Genomic DNA, 17457 nt, shown 5'->3' on the forward strand with positions numbered 1-17457 from the left:
GGACATTTTTAGGGCCGTGCATTATCATGCTGAAACGGCGACGGTTGAATGCCACGACAAGGGGCCTCAGGATCTCGTCACAGTATCTCTGTGCATTAAAATTGCCATTGATAAAATGCAATTGTGTTTGTTGTCCGTAGGTTATGCCTGCCCTTACCATAACCCCACCACCACCATTGGGCACTCTGTGCACAACATTGACGTCAGCAAACCGCATGCCCACAGGACACCATTCACGCTGTCTGCCAAAGGCCAACTACAGTTGAAACAGAGATTCATCCGTGAAGAATACACTTCTCCAGCGAGCCAGTGGCCATCGAAGCTGAGCATTTGCCCACAGAAGTCGATTACGACACCAAACTGCAGTCAGGTCAAGACTCTGGTGAGGATGACGAGCATGCAGATGAGCTTCCCTGAGACGGTTCCATCTGTTGTGCAAACCCACAGCTGTCCGGGTGGCTGGTGTCAGACGATCCCGACAGGTGAAGAAGCCGGATGTTGGAAGTGGATTATGGTAGAAAGGCAGTTTATGGCCGCTTGTGTAACAGCTCTGGTGGACATTACTGCAGTCAACATACCAAATCCACGCTCCTTCAAAACTGTTGCATTGTGTTGTGTGACAAAACTGCACACTTAATTGTCCCCAGCACAACGTGCACATGTGTAATGATCATGCTGTTTAAAGATGCACTATGCAGAAATCCCTCTGTCATATTCTGGTTGCTAAAACTCAAATAGTTCGCCTAATTTTAGATTATGTGACAAAATAAGCGAGTATAATGTAGAGAATCATTGTACTATCTAAACCACTGTGAAATATATTTTCCATAACCAAAAATATTGTTGTTTCGGCTTGAAGCTGGTGTACAAAACCGAAAGTAAAACATGTAGAAACAAAACTGAAGAACGGGAATCACACTTCTTAGACTTGCTTTCAAGTAGAATGATAGATCTATAACTCACATTTCTAGGTGAATTTGGTCGGGTCGCCCAAAAAGTTACATATTGGATAGATTATTGGATAGATTATTTTGGCAATGGAGAAATGCTCACTAACAGGGATGTAAACACATTTGCTCAAAACGTTTTTATAGAAATAAGCTTGTTGTGCATATGGCCAATTTCTGGGATGTTTTATTTCAGCTCATGAAACAACACTACATGTTGCGTTTATCTTTTGGTTCAGTGTTTTAATTACTCAAGAGGAAAGATAATTCAAACACTTAAAGGCCCAATGCAGCCATTTTTATCTCAATTTCAAATCATTTCTGGGTAAAAAGTAAGTACCTTACTGTAATAGTTTTCAATTAAAATTGTAAAAAAGAAACACAAATAGCTTCTTAGCAATGAGCAATTTCTCAAGCAAAAGTTTTGTTATGACTGTCTGAGAGTGGTCTGAGGGGAAAACTAGCTCTTATTGGCAAAGAGGTTAAGAACTCTGTTTCTACTTGGTCTATCAACTAAATTACCACCTGGTGATTTCTCCAGGTAGGCCAAAACTCCATCCCACCTTAACAGGCTAAAATTGCAGGCGGTCTTTTCAAACAGCTCGTCCACTAAAAGGGCATTACCATAATTTTTACAATTTCCCAGTATTATTCCAACCTCATTGTGTGGAAATATATATATAAAAACAGGAAAATCACATTTTTGACTACACTGGGTAACACTTTTAAATGTACAGTATGTTGAGTAGGAGAGGGGAATTAAATAACTGTCTTCGTGAGACAAAATGATGCAACATTAAAGCAAAAATAAAAATGTTTTTTTGCCTTTAGGAAAATAATATGTAATTTTCATGGATTTAGCTACAGAAGCTGCTGTGCTCTTCCTGTCCTGAGGCTTTGTGTGTGATTCGCTCGCTTGGGTTTCTAACCTAACTTTTATATCTTCTTTAGTCCTGCCAGACAACCCTAACCCTTTCATCTCTACTTCTGGCCCTAAACGATATCCACTATCCAGGCTTGGAAGTTATATGGCAGTCTGTCCCTTGAGGACAGACTGCCAGTTGATGGCAGACCTGGGTTCAAATACTATTTGAAATTGTTCCAATACTTTTAGCATTTTCTCTAGTCTGCCTGGAGTGCCAGGTGGTTGCCATTTTGTGACTATTCTATTGGTTCCATTTATGCCAGGCAATCTCAATAAAGCCCAGATAAAGTATTTGAAATTATTTTTAATAGTATTTGAACCCACGTCTGTTCGAGGGACTTCAGGGACAAAGAGGAGGAACGTGATAAGGAGGAGGCAGTGGTGGAAAAGGTACAAATTTCCACTTGTCTTCACTCACTACAGACAATAATCTGTGTTCTCAACAAATTGAATCCAGCCTTCACTGGCCCTATTTGTGGGAGCATCAGAGAGACACTGGGGCACAAAATCCGCCTTGGCGGCTGTCACATCCATCTTTGGGCAAAGGTGTTAAAGGGTTGTCTCACCATTGAGTGTCGGGATCTTATTTGAGCTGGTGAGCATGTCATGGCCTGTGGCGTCACTCAATTAAGTGTCTTCATTTCTCTCTAAGTGTTATCGCACAGTGTTATTCCCAAAATCACATTATAGTGATTGGAATGTAGAAACAATATTTTATTGCATTGAAATCTACTCATAAATCAGTCAAGTGAATGACTGGAGGGTGTAAGAGAAAATGAGGCATCTGGGATTGATTTAGGTTGGGTGGTTCACGTCCCCTCTGTGCCTACAGATATAGAATCTTAATTTGATCACCATGTTGCAGGAGACCTTTTCTGCAATGCAAGAAAGTAAATGCTTGTAGTGTATTTGATGTTTAAAAAGACTTCTGAAGTTTGTAATTTCCACTTTAAATTGTCAGACTTAATATTCCCTTACAAAAATGTCCATTAATTCTAATCCACATAATAATTCACATTTCCTGTTGCTGCAGGATTATCAATCTGAGATGGTGGAGAATTTGAGAGTGGTTTAATTTCCACAGCCCCATCCCTCATCTTACCAAACAAAGTAGCAGGGTCAGGCTATTAAAATGACAGATTGTGTCTGAGTTTTAGATGGATTTTTAGATGGATGGATGTCATTGCCAGTGGTTGAAAGAGAGAACATTTGAGACATATAGAACAGAGAAAAGTCGTTTAGTTCCACTATCAATAGATGCCTGCAAATGTGAAGTGACACCTATGTTCTGAGCACAACACTAATGAGGAGAGTCATTGTTACAGTACATGCTCCAGGTGCACTCTGGGTACGGTAGTGTTTATCATGTGCTAATAATGTTTGACAAATAACCCTGATGGAAATCTTTATCACTGAAAATACTGAAATGTCAGTTTCAGTAATGGTGGTTATTGTCTTCCCTTTTTTAATAGGCATTGGTAGCACTATGGTATACCATTTATGTGAAGTGCACCTTTAAACACTGTCAGGAAGTCCCAAGTGGATGCCTGTCCAACAGGAAGCCCTTGAGAATGGACCTCCGTGGAACTGCAGCTCATCTCATTCTGTAAATATCCAGCTGCAGAAATGGCTAACATCACTAAGTAAAAATGTAAACTATGCACGTCGCCTTAGACGAGGGTGTGAGCTAAGGAAATATATTATTTTTCATTATTCCTCCCCAGCCCTCATGCTAGTGTATAGCATGCATGTAGCTTGTGTAGATAGGCTAGAGGGGAATGCTGAACAGCAACAGAACACACCAAAAATATAGAACATTCTATCCTCTTGTTAGGATCTCTGTTGTATGGACTTCCTGTTTTTTTTGTCACTCAGAATGATGTAATGTTGTTTTTAACGCATTAAATTATTTGGCATACGTCTGACAAGCAGGCAGCTTCACTAACATTCAGATCTGCTTCTGTGAGCCAAGCGAAAAGAGGAAGAGGATGTGTCCTAGTTCCTCTCAAGTTTTTAACCTTCTTCTTGACAGAAGACAGAAGACATTTCTATGTAGAAAGAAACCAATTTCATTTGGCCACATTACCATTTGAGAAACAAGGGAGCCAGCCAGAGCCAGCCATATTGCACGGCACACATTGAAATGTGTTTTTCTAGCATTGTAACACGGCTCTGGTCTTATCTCAGTGACATTTAATTTCACATCAACATTTGATCAACACCGCTGTTGGGCATCAATGGAGGGACTTTAATTTAGATTTGAAAAGCACTGATGCAATGAATCTTGTGTTGACCGCAGTCCAATTTTGATTAATAATCTTTAGATGAGTTCATAACCAAGATCAACCAGTAATTTTGCCATACAGCCTCATTCGGTTATGATCATTACTTAACCATTCCTATAATTGCACTCATTGTCTTCTGGTTAATTTGGACTATTACTCCTTGAGAGCCACTCAAACAATGTGACAATGGTGTACTGTGACACCATGGTGTGCGAGGAACTCCATGCTTGGGATTCATGGCGTACTTTTTAAGAACAGTGTCACTTCAAAGTCATTCACAGCTATAGCTTTGCCATTTGGGGCCAGATGATGGCTTCGTGTTCAGTGACAGACACCCCAAGAAGACCCTATTGTGTAAGCCCACTGAGGGTAGGGGTAGGTCGTGCTAGAAACGCCAGGGTCATGGGTTCGATTCCCCCTGGGGACACATACACTAAAATGTTATGCACTCATTATATTTATTTGTATAAAAGTGTTTTCTAAATACTATATTATGTTAGCATTACACAATTTGTAGCCTTATATTTGCATAATGGTAGACCTGGGAGCCTGGGAGCTATTCCTATGAGACAGACCATTCAGACTCTAAACAACTAGTGCACGTAATCAATTACTTCCAATATGGTTAACATCATGGATAAGGTAGAACCTATTGTTTACCTCAATTTCCTCTTTAATCGGCCCAAGTGAATAGGAAGCTCTCCTTCCTCCCTCTAATCATTCTGTGAATGATGTATAAAGTAATTCATTGAGACATACATACGTACATACATATGCATGAGCGATTATTATTCCATCTACATACTTCAAAAACCTTGTAAACTACTGACTACAAACACTTGTGTCTGGTAGTGTGATACTGTTCAAAATCAGATAATAATTATCACTGCGGTTGTTTATCTCTCACATGGCTGTCAAACTATACAACAGCAAAATGATGTAGAAATAGAAATGACAGATTGGATGTCAGACAGTCAGTGTGTTGTAAAGGATGAGAGCCTTGAGGCGGTATTTGGCCTGAAACTTGGAGCTGCCTGCCTGCCTGAGCAGTAATGTAACTTCTGTGTCAGAGAGCTCCTGAGTGCAGCTAATGTCCCCTGAAACCCAGACCATCCAACAGCACTAACTGGGGAACTGGAACAGAAAAATACATAGCATCCACAGCAGGGCCATCATCCCCACTAGGACGACCCTGAAGCCCCAGAGCCTTCAGTCTCCTGGCGCTCTTTGTTCCACGTTATCCCATTAGCCAGGCACCGTTCTGAGGATCTGATGGAGGTGAGCTTGGGGTAAGCCACTTATACCCAGTGTGATTGTCCGAAGTGAGAGTGATCAGTGAGAATTCCTGGCTCTGGCTGATATGACCTGTTGGTTTTGAAATGTGATCGGATTCGTTTGAACACCTGCCCAGGACTGCCTGGATATAAGTTTAGGGGCTAAAAGGCATTCATTTCATCTGACCCTTTGTGTAAAGGGAGAAGCTCTCTGACAGTAACAGTATCTGACTGAAGTGCCTCTGAGGTATGGTGGAGCAGAGGCCCTTTTGCTACACCAACAAAGGCCCGCACTCTGCCTGTGTCGTTGTGACACTCATCATCATTCATCATGAGTCATTACAGCCGACATTAGCTGTCATGAGGCATGACCCATTGTGTGCTCTGCCTCTGTGACACTATGAACAGCAGCAGGCATGTCAGCGCATGGTGATTACTAGGGCTCTGATGAGCCAGGTGAATATTAAGGTCTCTGGGGACAGCTAAGGGAACATTGGGGTTTGGAGGTGGGGGTGACTATAGCTCTAATATGTTGGGGAAAGGCCCTGTGGGGAACGGGGAACATCGAAGGTTGGACGTGGGGAGTGTGCGGGTGGGGCGAAGGTCATGCTCTGTAGTGGTGGTGTAACTGGCGTTCCATGCTTTGATCTGGTTCAACCCTTCAGGAGACCTTTGCTTTTTTTTTGTTCCACAGGCCTTGCATTAGACATTACCCACCTGAGAGACTACTTACTGGCCAAACATATCAGACTCTCATCAACATGTTTCCATTAATGGACACCCCTGTTGAAACCTGACTCCTTGTGTCTCTCTCTGTGGCGTCCTCTAAGGCTCTGTTTGTGTCTACAGTAAGGCTGTATATAGGGTAAATAATGTCAGGGGTTGTCTTTCTCCACACAGATATTGTCATATATTGGAAAAGCTTTCATATCTTTGAGCAGTAGGCTATGAATCTCATTTGATTCATTTGGTTAAATAAAGCCTGAGTAGCCCTTTACACTAACAACCTGTATATGAGTTGAAAATGGCAGATTTGGTGACTGATAAGCACCTAAATTGGAATGTAGTGGCTGTACAGTTACATGCTATACGTGACGTTAGACCTCATGGTTTCCGCTTTACAGCTTTGTATGGGATTTGTATGTGCACTTCACATTTCCATATTATAAAACTCATGTCATTTATAGTGTCAACGTTTATGATCACTAAGTTTGATGTACAGTTAAAAGAATGACATAACTTCCTACCCTGGGTTGTTCTGAACAAAAATAGCCTGTTTGTCATATTGTGAAGAAAATTTGCAGCGGAACACACACCTCAATGCCCTCATGAATCCATACTTTGCCTACCAAAATGATGATGATCTGTTTCTCTGAAGTGACTTACCGCAAGATCATGTTTTAAAACTTTAAACTTTAAAACTCACGTTGGCAGTAAAAGCTTTAAAATTATACCACCTGACCCAGATTGCGATTAAAGAGGATTCTCCGGTACTATTGCATACTTTTTAGCCAGTAGATCTGAAAGTAGTGCTCATGAGCCAAATGTGGTCCTCGAAAATTGCGTACTAGGTCAAATATGTACAGATATGTGCACCACGTCATTGCTCTCTTTATTTCTGCTGCGTGTTTGCTATCTGTCACTCAAATGACAAGGGGCTGAAACTCAAATTGCTAGGGGGCTGGCCCACATGGGGAAAATGTAGGGGAAAATGGCGCTGCAAAGGTACCAGAAAACAATCACTTTCAAACTAGGGATTTAGTGGTTAGTTGAGGTAAGATAGTAATTCTGCCTAAAGAATACGCATGTATGAACTACAAAATGATACATCCAGCTCCAAAGCGGGAGGTTTAGAAAATACTTACTAAACGACAAAGTTCCAGTGGATGTCTTTAATAATGGACAGTTTTTAGATTGAGTAAACATGTCACGCCCTGACCTTTGAGAGCCGTTTTATTTCTCTATTTGGTTAGGTCAGGGTGTGATGTGAGGTGGGCATTCTATGTTTTGTATTCTATGTTTCTTTATTTCTGCTTTGGCCAGGTATGGTTCTCAATCAGGGACAGCTGTCTATCGTTGTCTCTGATTGAGAATCATACTTAGGTAGCCCTTTTTCCGTCCTTCGGTGTGGGTAGTTGACTTGTGTTTGTGGCACTTAGCCCTCGTAAGCTTCACAGTCGTTTTTGTATTGTTTCTTGTTTTGTTGGCATCATTCCAAAATAAAGGATCATGTACGCTCACCACGCTGAGCTTTGGTCTTCCTTCAACGACGGCCGTGACAAAACAAAAACAGTACTTGTGTGATGGTTGGGATGTAGAGCTGAGTTCCAAACTAACAAATACAAGTGTGCTTGCTTCAGTTCCTTAAAAACCTCTTAAGGATTCGCCCCTTTTTCTCAATTTTCGCCCTAAAGTGACATTCCCAAATCGAAACTGCCTGGGGCTCAGGCCCTGAAGAAAGGATATGCATATTATTGGTACCATTTAAAAGGAAACACTTTGACATGTATGGAAATGTGAAAGTAATGTAGTAGAATATAACATAATATATCTGGTAAAAGATAATACAAAGAAGAAAAAACATTATTTTGTTTTTTTTTGTACCATCATCTTTGAAATGCAAGAAAAAGACCATAATGTATTATTCCATCCCAGATGGAATTTAGATTTTGGCCACCAGGTGGCATCAGTGTGTGTGAAACGTTTAAGACTGATCCAATGAACCATTGCATTTCTGTTCAAAATGTTGTATCAAGACTTTTCATGTTAAAAATTGGACTCTCCTTCACTGCAGCCGAGGTGAGTAAAACATTTAAACTTGTTAACTCTCGCAAGGCTGCAGGCCCAGACGGCATCCCCAGCCGCGCCCTCAGAGCATGCGCAGACCAGCTGGCTGGTGTGTTTACAGACATATTCAATCGATCCCTATCCCAGTGTGCTGTTCCCACATGCTTCAAGAGGGCCATCATTGTTCCTGTTCCCAAGGAAGCTAAGGTAACTGAGCTAAACGACTACCGCCCCGTAGCACTCACCTCCGTCATCATGAAGTGCTTTGAGAGACTAGTCAAGGACCATATCACCTCCACCCTACCTGACACCCCAGACCCACTCCAATTTGCTTACCTCCCAAATAGGTCCACAGACGATGCAATCTCAGGAGGCTGAAGAAATTTGGCTTGTCACCAAAAGCACTCACAAACTTCTACAGATGCACAATCGAGAGCATCCTGTCGGGCTGTATCACCGCCTGGTACGGCAACTGCTCCGCCAACAAACGTAAGGCTCTCCAGAGGGTAGTGAGGTCTGCACAATGCATCACCGGGGGGGCCAACTACCTGCCCTTCAGGACATCTACACCACCCGATGTCACAGGAAGGCCATAAAGATCATCAAGGACAACAACCACCCGAGCCACTGCCTGTTCACCCCGCTATCATCCAGAAGGTGAGGTCAGTACAGGTGCATCAAAGCTGGGACCGAGAGACTGAAAAACAGCTTCTATCTCAAGGCCATCAGACTGTTAAACAGCCACCACTAACATTGAATGGCTGCTGCCAACACACTGACTCAACTCCAGCCACTTTAATAATGGGAATTGATGGGAATTTATGTAAAATATATCACTAGCCACTTTAAACAATGCTACTTAACATAATGTTTACATACCCTACATTATTTATCTCATATGTATACGTATATACTGTCCTCTATATCATCTACTGCATCTTCATGTAATACATGTATCACTAGCCACTTTGAACTATGCCATTTTGTTTACATACTCATCTCATATGTATATACTGTACTCGATACCATCTACTGCATCTTGCCTATGCCGCTCTGTACCATCACTCATTCATATTTCTTTATGTACATATTCTTTATTCCTTTACACTTGTATGTATAAGGTAGTAGTTTTGGAATCGTTAGCTAGATTACTCGTTGTTTATTACTGCATTGTCGGAACTAGAAGCACAAGCATTTCGCTACACTCACATTAACATCTGCTAACCATGTGTATGTGACAAATACAATTTGATTTGATTTGATTTGGCCACTTGGAGACTCCGGTTAGACCGCTTACTCAAACCCTTGTCATTTTTTTGTCTTATGTTGCACCTACCCCACATTTCCCATGAATATTATTATGTTACTGAATGTATACAGATTATTTTCAGATTTCGTTATCGACAAATGCTGCCAAAAGTACAGTAAATGTCAAATGCACATAAAATCCACAGTGTAATGTTTGGATTCAGTCTTGTGTCAGGTGAACTGTTGTGTCCTCAGTTTTGCTCGGATAATTTCCCCATAATCTCCAAATTGTTCCCTTTCAATTGCTACCATGGTTAATGCATATGCTTCTCATATTTCTTCTGTTATAAACATTTCATTTTGGCCCTATCCATATAGGTCACTTCCCACGAGTGTAAAGGGTTCATTTCATTTAAGTATTTAAGCGCTTTTCAGACATCCAGCAGAATATCGTAAAGTACCCGGCCGAGTACACAACTTGTCTCTCTAGTAAAAGCGGCTAGTGCCTTCACATACGAGGACGACAGCCCACAGTCTATGCGACAGCCGCCGGTGAACATAGCAACAGAATAAACAAACTTTATCAAATTGTGAATAAATTAACGCTATAACAACATAAGCATGCATAAAAACATAATTACATGCAACAGAAATTATTAATCCAAAAATGGGTTAGAAAACTATGATTCTAATTGTTAAATGTGACTGGTGTTAGCCGGCTAGCTAGTGGACAAGTTAGCTGGTCCTTCTGTATCACCACTCACGGGCTCCGTTTTTTTTTTTGACAGTGATTGGTCAACAACAAATAATAGAGCAGAATCCCAGATAATCTGTTATATTGACCAGATACTCTAAATCAAATCAAATCACATTTTATTGGTCACATACACATACTTATCAGATGTTTATTGCGGGTGTAGCAAAATGCTTGTGCTTAGGAGCTAAAAGCAGAGCTACGAAGTCTGTTGGCGCCATCTTTGAAAACAATGAAAATAAATGTCTTCGAAAATAGAAGCCAGACGGGAGGAGGCAAGATTAGGTGGGACCATTCTAGCCAATGAGAGGGCAAATACGCATGTGAACAACAGGCACAACGTAATCATTCCTGAAAACTAAAAGTACCTTTTTGTTCTTCATTAAAGGTTAGGCATAATGTCAGTAGTGAGGTTAAGGTTAGGTTTAGAATCATATTTTAAGGAGATAAATTGTAGAAATAAGAGGGGGGTTATTACTTTGTGGCTATGGTAACAAGTGACGACAAGGTACAACTTCAATATAAAGTGTTTTTTTCTCAAAGTTGCCGGGATGTTTTGTGTCTTACTTATATCAGTACACTCTTAACAACCTAATCATTGCGAAACTTCTATTCGGTCAAATAAGTCACACATAGCAAATTATCCATTCAATTTTTTTTTTTTTACCAAATTTGACACTCTCTCATTGACCTCCACACAAAACCTCCTTGCCAAAAAAAAAACGCCACCTGCTGGAAAAGACTAATTTTTGGCCCAGTTATCCCTCTCGCATTGCAGAATCCTATTTTCTCTGCCTCAGCTGAGCGTTTTCCACAAGCAGGAGCACAACTGACCACTCGGGCTGTCCGCCTAGATAGAATTTCGCCCCCCCGCCTAGGCTTCACTGAAAATGAATGGGTAACCCCGTCCACGGCACAGTCTGTCAGCGCCTTTAGAATGAGACATACTGTAACAGATATCACATTGGCTTTAAAAGCATTCATTATATTAATCCGTTTTCCTCTCCACTGGGATTCTATCGGTGGAGACTGCTGAGGTGAGGACGGCCCATAATAATGGCTGGAATGGAGTCAATGGAATGGTATTAAACACATGTAAACCACGTCTTTGATGTGGTTGATACCACTCCATTGACTCCATTCCAGACATTATTATGAGCCCTCCTTCTCTCAGCAGCCTCCACTGGATTCAATGGCTTCGGTTCAAACTTCAGTTCAAACTCAATAAAGACACCGTCGTCCACTTACCCTCCTTATGCCCTTGGGGGAATCCCCATCCCCATCTTGGAGGGCAGTTCAAATGATTAGCCAAGCAAGGGAAGTTTGCAAGGTAAGCCCCTCAGCCCTCGTTTTCAGTCGAATTTGCGAGTGTACAACTATGTTCACTCCGGGCCTGAAACTCCACAGAATTCAATTCGCGATGATTGTTCATCCGCTAAGAAAAGTCAGCCAAAACTTAAAAACAACATCAATGGAGAAGTCAACATACAAGTGTAAGTAAAAACGAATGCACATAAGTTCGAAATTGTGCTACTAATGCACATGACGGCACAAACACGTCTCGTAAAAAGTAAATGTGTTTTTGTTTGGTTATCTTTTGGAAATTGTAGAAATAAAACATTTTTCTTCTTCAGAAGTTCCAGCTAGGCAGGCTAACGTCAGTTAGCCAGCTATCATACAGTAGGCGTATATTACTAATGATATATTTAATATAAGTAGACATGCAATCATAATTGACTGTAGTGCATATAAAGCAGCCACATGGTACCGCTGGCTGAAAACACAATCATCGCAGGATGAACGAGTGACAAATTTCCGGGCATGTCCATTTAAAAATCATTCTTTCCTTCCTCGCCCCTTGCCCTGCAAGTGTATACTCGTCAGACATCAGGATACATCATCAGAAGTGGCCACTTAATTTGATGTGTGTCTTTTAATGGTTTGGACTGCAGCCTATAAAGGTGGAAGGGACTGGGGATTGAAGCTTGAAGAAAATACAAAACAATTATTGAACTATTCTCCCATGTCAAAGGAATTTAATATTAAATCAAAAGCTGTCAGATTGTTTATTTCTGCAATGTTCAAGGACTCCAGCCCCTTCATCAACATTCCACTAATGAAATTACTAAAAAGGTAAATGTAGGCCAGGGATCATCAATTAGATTCAGCCGCAGGCCAATTCGTTATTGAGCGGTTGGTCCGTGGGCCGGAACACAATTTGAAATCATTTGTAGACTGCAAATTGACCGCAAGAAGCCTAAACAGATACAGTATAATGTTAGCATCAAACATAATGATTTCAAACCTTGCTTACATTTGTAGACAGATTTCTTAAATAAAAATCACATGGAGCTGATTTCCTGCTGTTTTTACAGTCTCTTATGTCCAACAATGAAACAAAAAAATGTATTTTATTTCAAACTTGGGGTCTAAATAAAACCACCAACGGGCCAAATTCGGCCCGCGGGCCGTTAGTTGGGTAACCCTGATGTTGGCATTTTACCACGAATTCCGACATGGCCACAAAGGATAAAAGCAGAGTTTCTAAACCGAGGCGAAACATCGCAAGACTTCCGGGAAAGCTTGTGAAACAGACCAAACAGAGCAGGCCGGGGATTGGGGTTTGAGATGTCAATAAGAGAAGTGAAAAGTTATTCCTTAGTTGTACATTTTCACGAAATCTAAAGAACAGCCTACATTCGAGTCAATGTCTTAAGTAGCTGAACATTTTATTACTCCAATCTCGTAAAAGTGACAAACTGTTAGGTTTTCATTTTCGTCTAAAACTACTTTATATCGAAGGAATTACTTTGATTTGACGGCCTGCACACGCGCAGTCAGGCCCGAGACGAACGTTACAAGCGATGACGTTTTTCTGCGCTTGAGCTTAGTTTGCCAACGTCGCCATGGCATTGCCTACAAGTGTGATCGGGGATTTCTATTGGATAATCAGTTTATTCCTATCTTCATATTGCCTACAAGTGTGATCGGGGATTACTATTGGATAATCAGTTTATTCCTATCTTCATATTGCCTACAAGTGTGATCGGGGATTACTATTGGATAATCAGTTTATTCCTATCTTCATACTGTACTGTCTTTGATAATAGGCGACACCTGTGATTCCAGGTATTAGCAGACAGTTAATGTCCTATTCGTTCGGGGCGATGTAAAATAAACGGCGCTGACGCGTAAATTGAGTTGCATAGCAGACATTCCATTGAAAAACCAACCAGCCTCAGCGGAAAGAGGGGCTGGCACCGCGTCCAAAAACAGCACGAAACCCGTTAGCATTACCCGAAAGAAATGGAAAACCGACATCCTGCAAACACATTAACCAGCTCGCTTGCTCAATCAGGCTCTTATTCCAAACCCCCACCACACCGCCAGACCAGCAGCATGGACAGACATGTTTATGCAGCTACAAGTTATGTAGCTCTACTTTGACTGTAGAAATGAAAACAGCGTGAAAGCCACATCATTCACTTTTGAAATAGGAATAACTTCATAGTATGTAGGCTACAGCTACACAATAATAATCTATTCATCATTATTATTAGCCAGTCTAACATTATTAGGCATATTGTATAATAGGTTAACTAGCAGCCTAATAGAGCAAACATTGCCTATTGCTATTATTTTCAACTAATTTTAATTACTTCCATATGATGCATTTTAGACTAGACTATACATGTGATTTTGATGTGATAGCCATGCATAGCCAATGTGGAACATCTTTGTACAATGGACATGTGTTTTGTTTGAACTTTTATGCAGAGCATAAGCCGTATTCGTTATGGTGAAACAGTGTAAATAGAATACAAACCTTCACAGACTCCGACTTCATACTGCGTGATGGATCCACCGTTCAGCGGCGGTCTGATCACGCACCGGAGCCCCCGGTCACAAGTCCCGTACAGACCGTAGACACCACCGCAGCTCTCGTTTTTCTGTTTGGCGCAGACGGAGCAGCAGCCGCAGATACCGAGCACCACGGCGCCAGAGCAATGCTTTGGCTCCTCGCATTTAGATTCATCACACGGCAGACATAAAAGAGCCCGGTTGCTCTTCCAAATCATGGATATTAAAATGCATCTCGTTATAAAGTACATCCTGGCAGAGGCCATGGGAGAAAAAATATATATATATCCACAACCCGTCCGCGGACCCACAAATCACCAGTCCAGCGAGGTAGAAAATACCAGCTAAGCTATGCAATGCGAAGAACACCACAGTTCTTCTAAAATGCTCAACGTTCCGGTAAACAGTCTAGATTTGTGCTGTATGTTGTTATACGTTCCGTTAGATAAACTTTTGTCCTGGTTCTTGTAAACCAGGAAAGAAAACGATCCGTTAAAATGCGCATGAAACGGCAATTACCCCACACTGTATATAGAGTGCATGGTTTCTGTGTTCCGCGCTGTAGTCGTGAGTTTCAGTTTGTTTTAGAAATTTAAACTTTCTTCACTGTTCTTATGTCTCATTGCCTCAGAGTCACTCCTTCTCGCTCTCAGAAAGCAAGGGAATTCTTCCTGTTCAGCTCGTCTGTAACTGCAACAGAACGGCTCTATAATATATGTTCCCTCGCGTAGAAGCGCAATCCTCTGGTCACCTTCCTATCCGAGATTCGCTTTACTAGCCTAATTGAAATAAACTGTTTCTTGCTATCGCATATTCAGTGTGTCTCTCTCTCTCTCTCTCTCTCTCTCTCTCTCTCTCTCTCTCTCTCTCTCTCTCTCTCTCTCTCTCTCTCTCTCTCTCTCTCATGTTTATCATCATCCAGTGCAACTCTCCGCCTGCTGCTGCGCCCCCTGTTCAATCAGACCCTCACGGTGACCTCATAACGGAACCACTCCCATCGTGCATTACTTTGCTCCATTGGATCGTTCATTCCAGATATGGAACGCAGAGCAAATGTTGGCACACAAAGCGCGCAGAGGGTCGTCACTAGTTACCACAGCCACAAACCACGCCTATATATATATATATATATATATATATATATATATATATATATATATTACAATTAATCTTCTTAAAATTTGTCTTTACATCTAACACTAACCTTATACACTGATCTAAAACACACTGCTAACTGTATGCCTAACCATAATTCTGGTTTTGGCAACTAGTGACACCCGCGCAGAGAGAGTCAGTGATACGCGGGCTGGGAATGTAGTTTAGATGCAGGGCAGGTGTAGAATGTATGGCCTCGGAAACACTGCAGTTTACACTGTAAATCAGTCTTGCTTCGCATGGGAAGAGAAGATGTTGGACCAAGAGAGACCGCATGGAAGAGAAGATGTTGGACCAGGAGAGACTAGATGGTGAACATATATCTGCGTATTAGGGCACTGTAACTATACATAACAAGTCGGCACTGACATCTAGTCTAAGTAGTGGACTAGCCTATAAACTATAGTCCGTTTTGGCAAGGCAATGACATGCTTATTACAACTATGTAATAATAGCTGTGCCTAGTCATTTCATATGTAGGCTCTATTCATAATGTAAGCTATTCATAATAACTAAATGTTTAACTTAACTAGGTTATAAGACATTATAAAAGGTTAGTAATACGTTTAGAACACAATGTTAATGATAACTGATATGCCAAACGCAAATATTCATCTTGAAATAAAGAACAAAATCTTGCTTGTACAGAACTAAATCTTGCTTGCATATTTATCCAAATATAGGCTATCCAATAGTTTTTATATTCTCAACATTAATCAATGAAAAGGCACAGGTGTGTTAGATTCTATTCTAAATGCCCATTGAGATGAATTGATAGGGTAATTGTAATAAACTTTAGGGGATGTGGAAAATTAAAAAGTAAAGACTAATTAGCTATGGAGCCAGATCAGTGTATAGCAATGTCATTTTTATTAATAACATGGTTGATAGGCACAATTCACATTATAAAGGCTCAAAGTCATTATTCTGTTAAGGTCTAGGGATGCGTTGGGTTGATTCCCCCGCACTTTAAATAGACATGGCAAGGTCACGTGCACGTGGTCGTTTATCGTTTAACCATTAGGCTTAGGATAATGATGGAATGATGAATGTCTTCTCTAATTATCATTATATACAAAATTAAGTAATTAGAACATGATTTGTTGGAAGACAAAAATCGTCAGATTCACTTTGGTCATTGTGTGGTAAAGAACAAAGCATTTTGTGTTAGCCAGCCACTGTGCACGTTGACGTGTATTAGTATGAATCTTGTACTGGAGGCATCACTAAGCGATTTACACTTAATGGGCCAGCTGCAAAGTCAAAATTAGCTATGTCTCGTAAAAAGGGAGCTTTTAAGTCTAAATGTTAGAGTAGGGTTAGGCATAAAATTAGCAGTGGGGTTAAGGTTAGTGTTAAGGTTAGTTTAAAAACTATGATTTTATGCCTTTGTGGCTGTGCCAGCAAGTGACTACCCTGCAGAGATGCCTCCAGTACACGAGTCATCCTAATAAATGCCAATCTGCTACCACTTACTGAATCGCCATTTGAGCTGAAATCTATCTGCATTGTGTTGTATAGGATCCAAATTGTGCTGTGCATGGAGTCAATACTAGGCCCCCAAACCTCTTTTGTCAGCATTGTTGTCCTTTAGTTGCTTTGTCTAACACAATGATTTAGTTGCAGTCAAGCTGAGGTGTTTTTAGCTGAACTATGCCACTGGGTACAGACGTCAATTCAACATCTATTCCATGTTGGTTCAACGTCATTTTCGGGAGATTGCTTTGTGTTAAAAAAAGCATCTTTGAATTCACAACCAACAAAGCCAGAAGAACCCAATGTTTAAAGCCTGCACCATCAATGCTTGCAGTTTAAAAAACGTCTATCCCAGCCCCAAGGCCTTTTGAGGTCATACATTCCCAGACTACTTATCTACTGATCTTGTCTTGATCTGTTACCTGTGACTTGAGGGAAAAAGTGGTAGAATGGAATCATTATGGAGCCTTGGGGATTCAATTGTATTTGACCATGTATGAGCTGGACATCTATATCCCTGGAGGGCAGTCAGAGTGGACCTCAGCATTGATGGAGTGAAGGACCTTTTTTTTATGGATCAATAAACCACATTCTTTTTTTTTTGCTCGTTTTCAATCCTATTTCTTTCTTTCCTACCCTCCAAAAACTCTCAGATGTCCACGGTTCTGTGGATGGTTGGGCTGAAACCAAATCAAGAGATGACAGGCTTTCATTTCAGGAGACATTTCTAAGACCAATGTCCTCC

General features: G+C 41.0%; 1 protein-coding gene across 1 annotated transcript in view; it reads right to left on the minus strand.

Moving 5' to 3' along the window:
* The window catches only part of LOC124001496 (cysteine-rich motor neuron 1 protein-like), a 132965-nt gene extending 117997 nt beyond the window's left edge, over positions 1–14968 (minus strand). The window contains exon 1 of the mRNA XM_046308313.1: positions 14047–14968. Coding sequence (XP_046164269.1) covers positions 14047–14347 — 301 coding nt within the window. The 5' untranslated portion in view covers positions 14348–14968. The remainder of the gene's footprint in view (positions 1–14046) is intronic.
* Between the last annotated feature and the right edge of the window lie 2489 nt (positions 14969–17457).

The sequence above is a fragment of the Oncorhynchus gorbuscha genome, linkage group LG17 (genome assembly GCF_021184085.1).
Source record: "Oncorhynchus gorbuscha isolate QuinsamMale2020 ecotype Even-year linkage group LG17, OgorEven_v1.0, whole genome shotgun sequence".
Taxonomy (NCBI): Eukaryota; Metazoa; Chordata; class Actinopteri; order Salmoniformes; family Salmonidae; genus Oncorhynchus; species Oncorhynchus gorbuscha.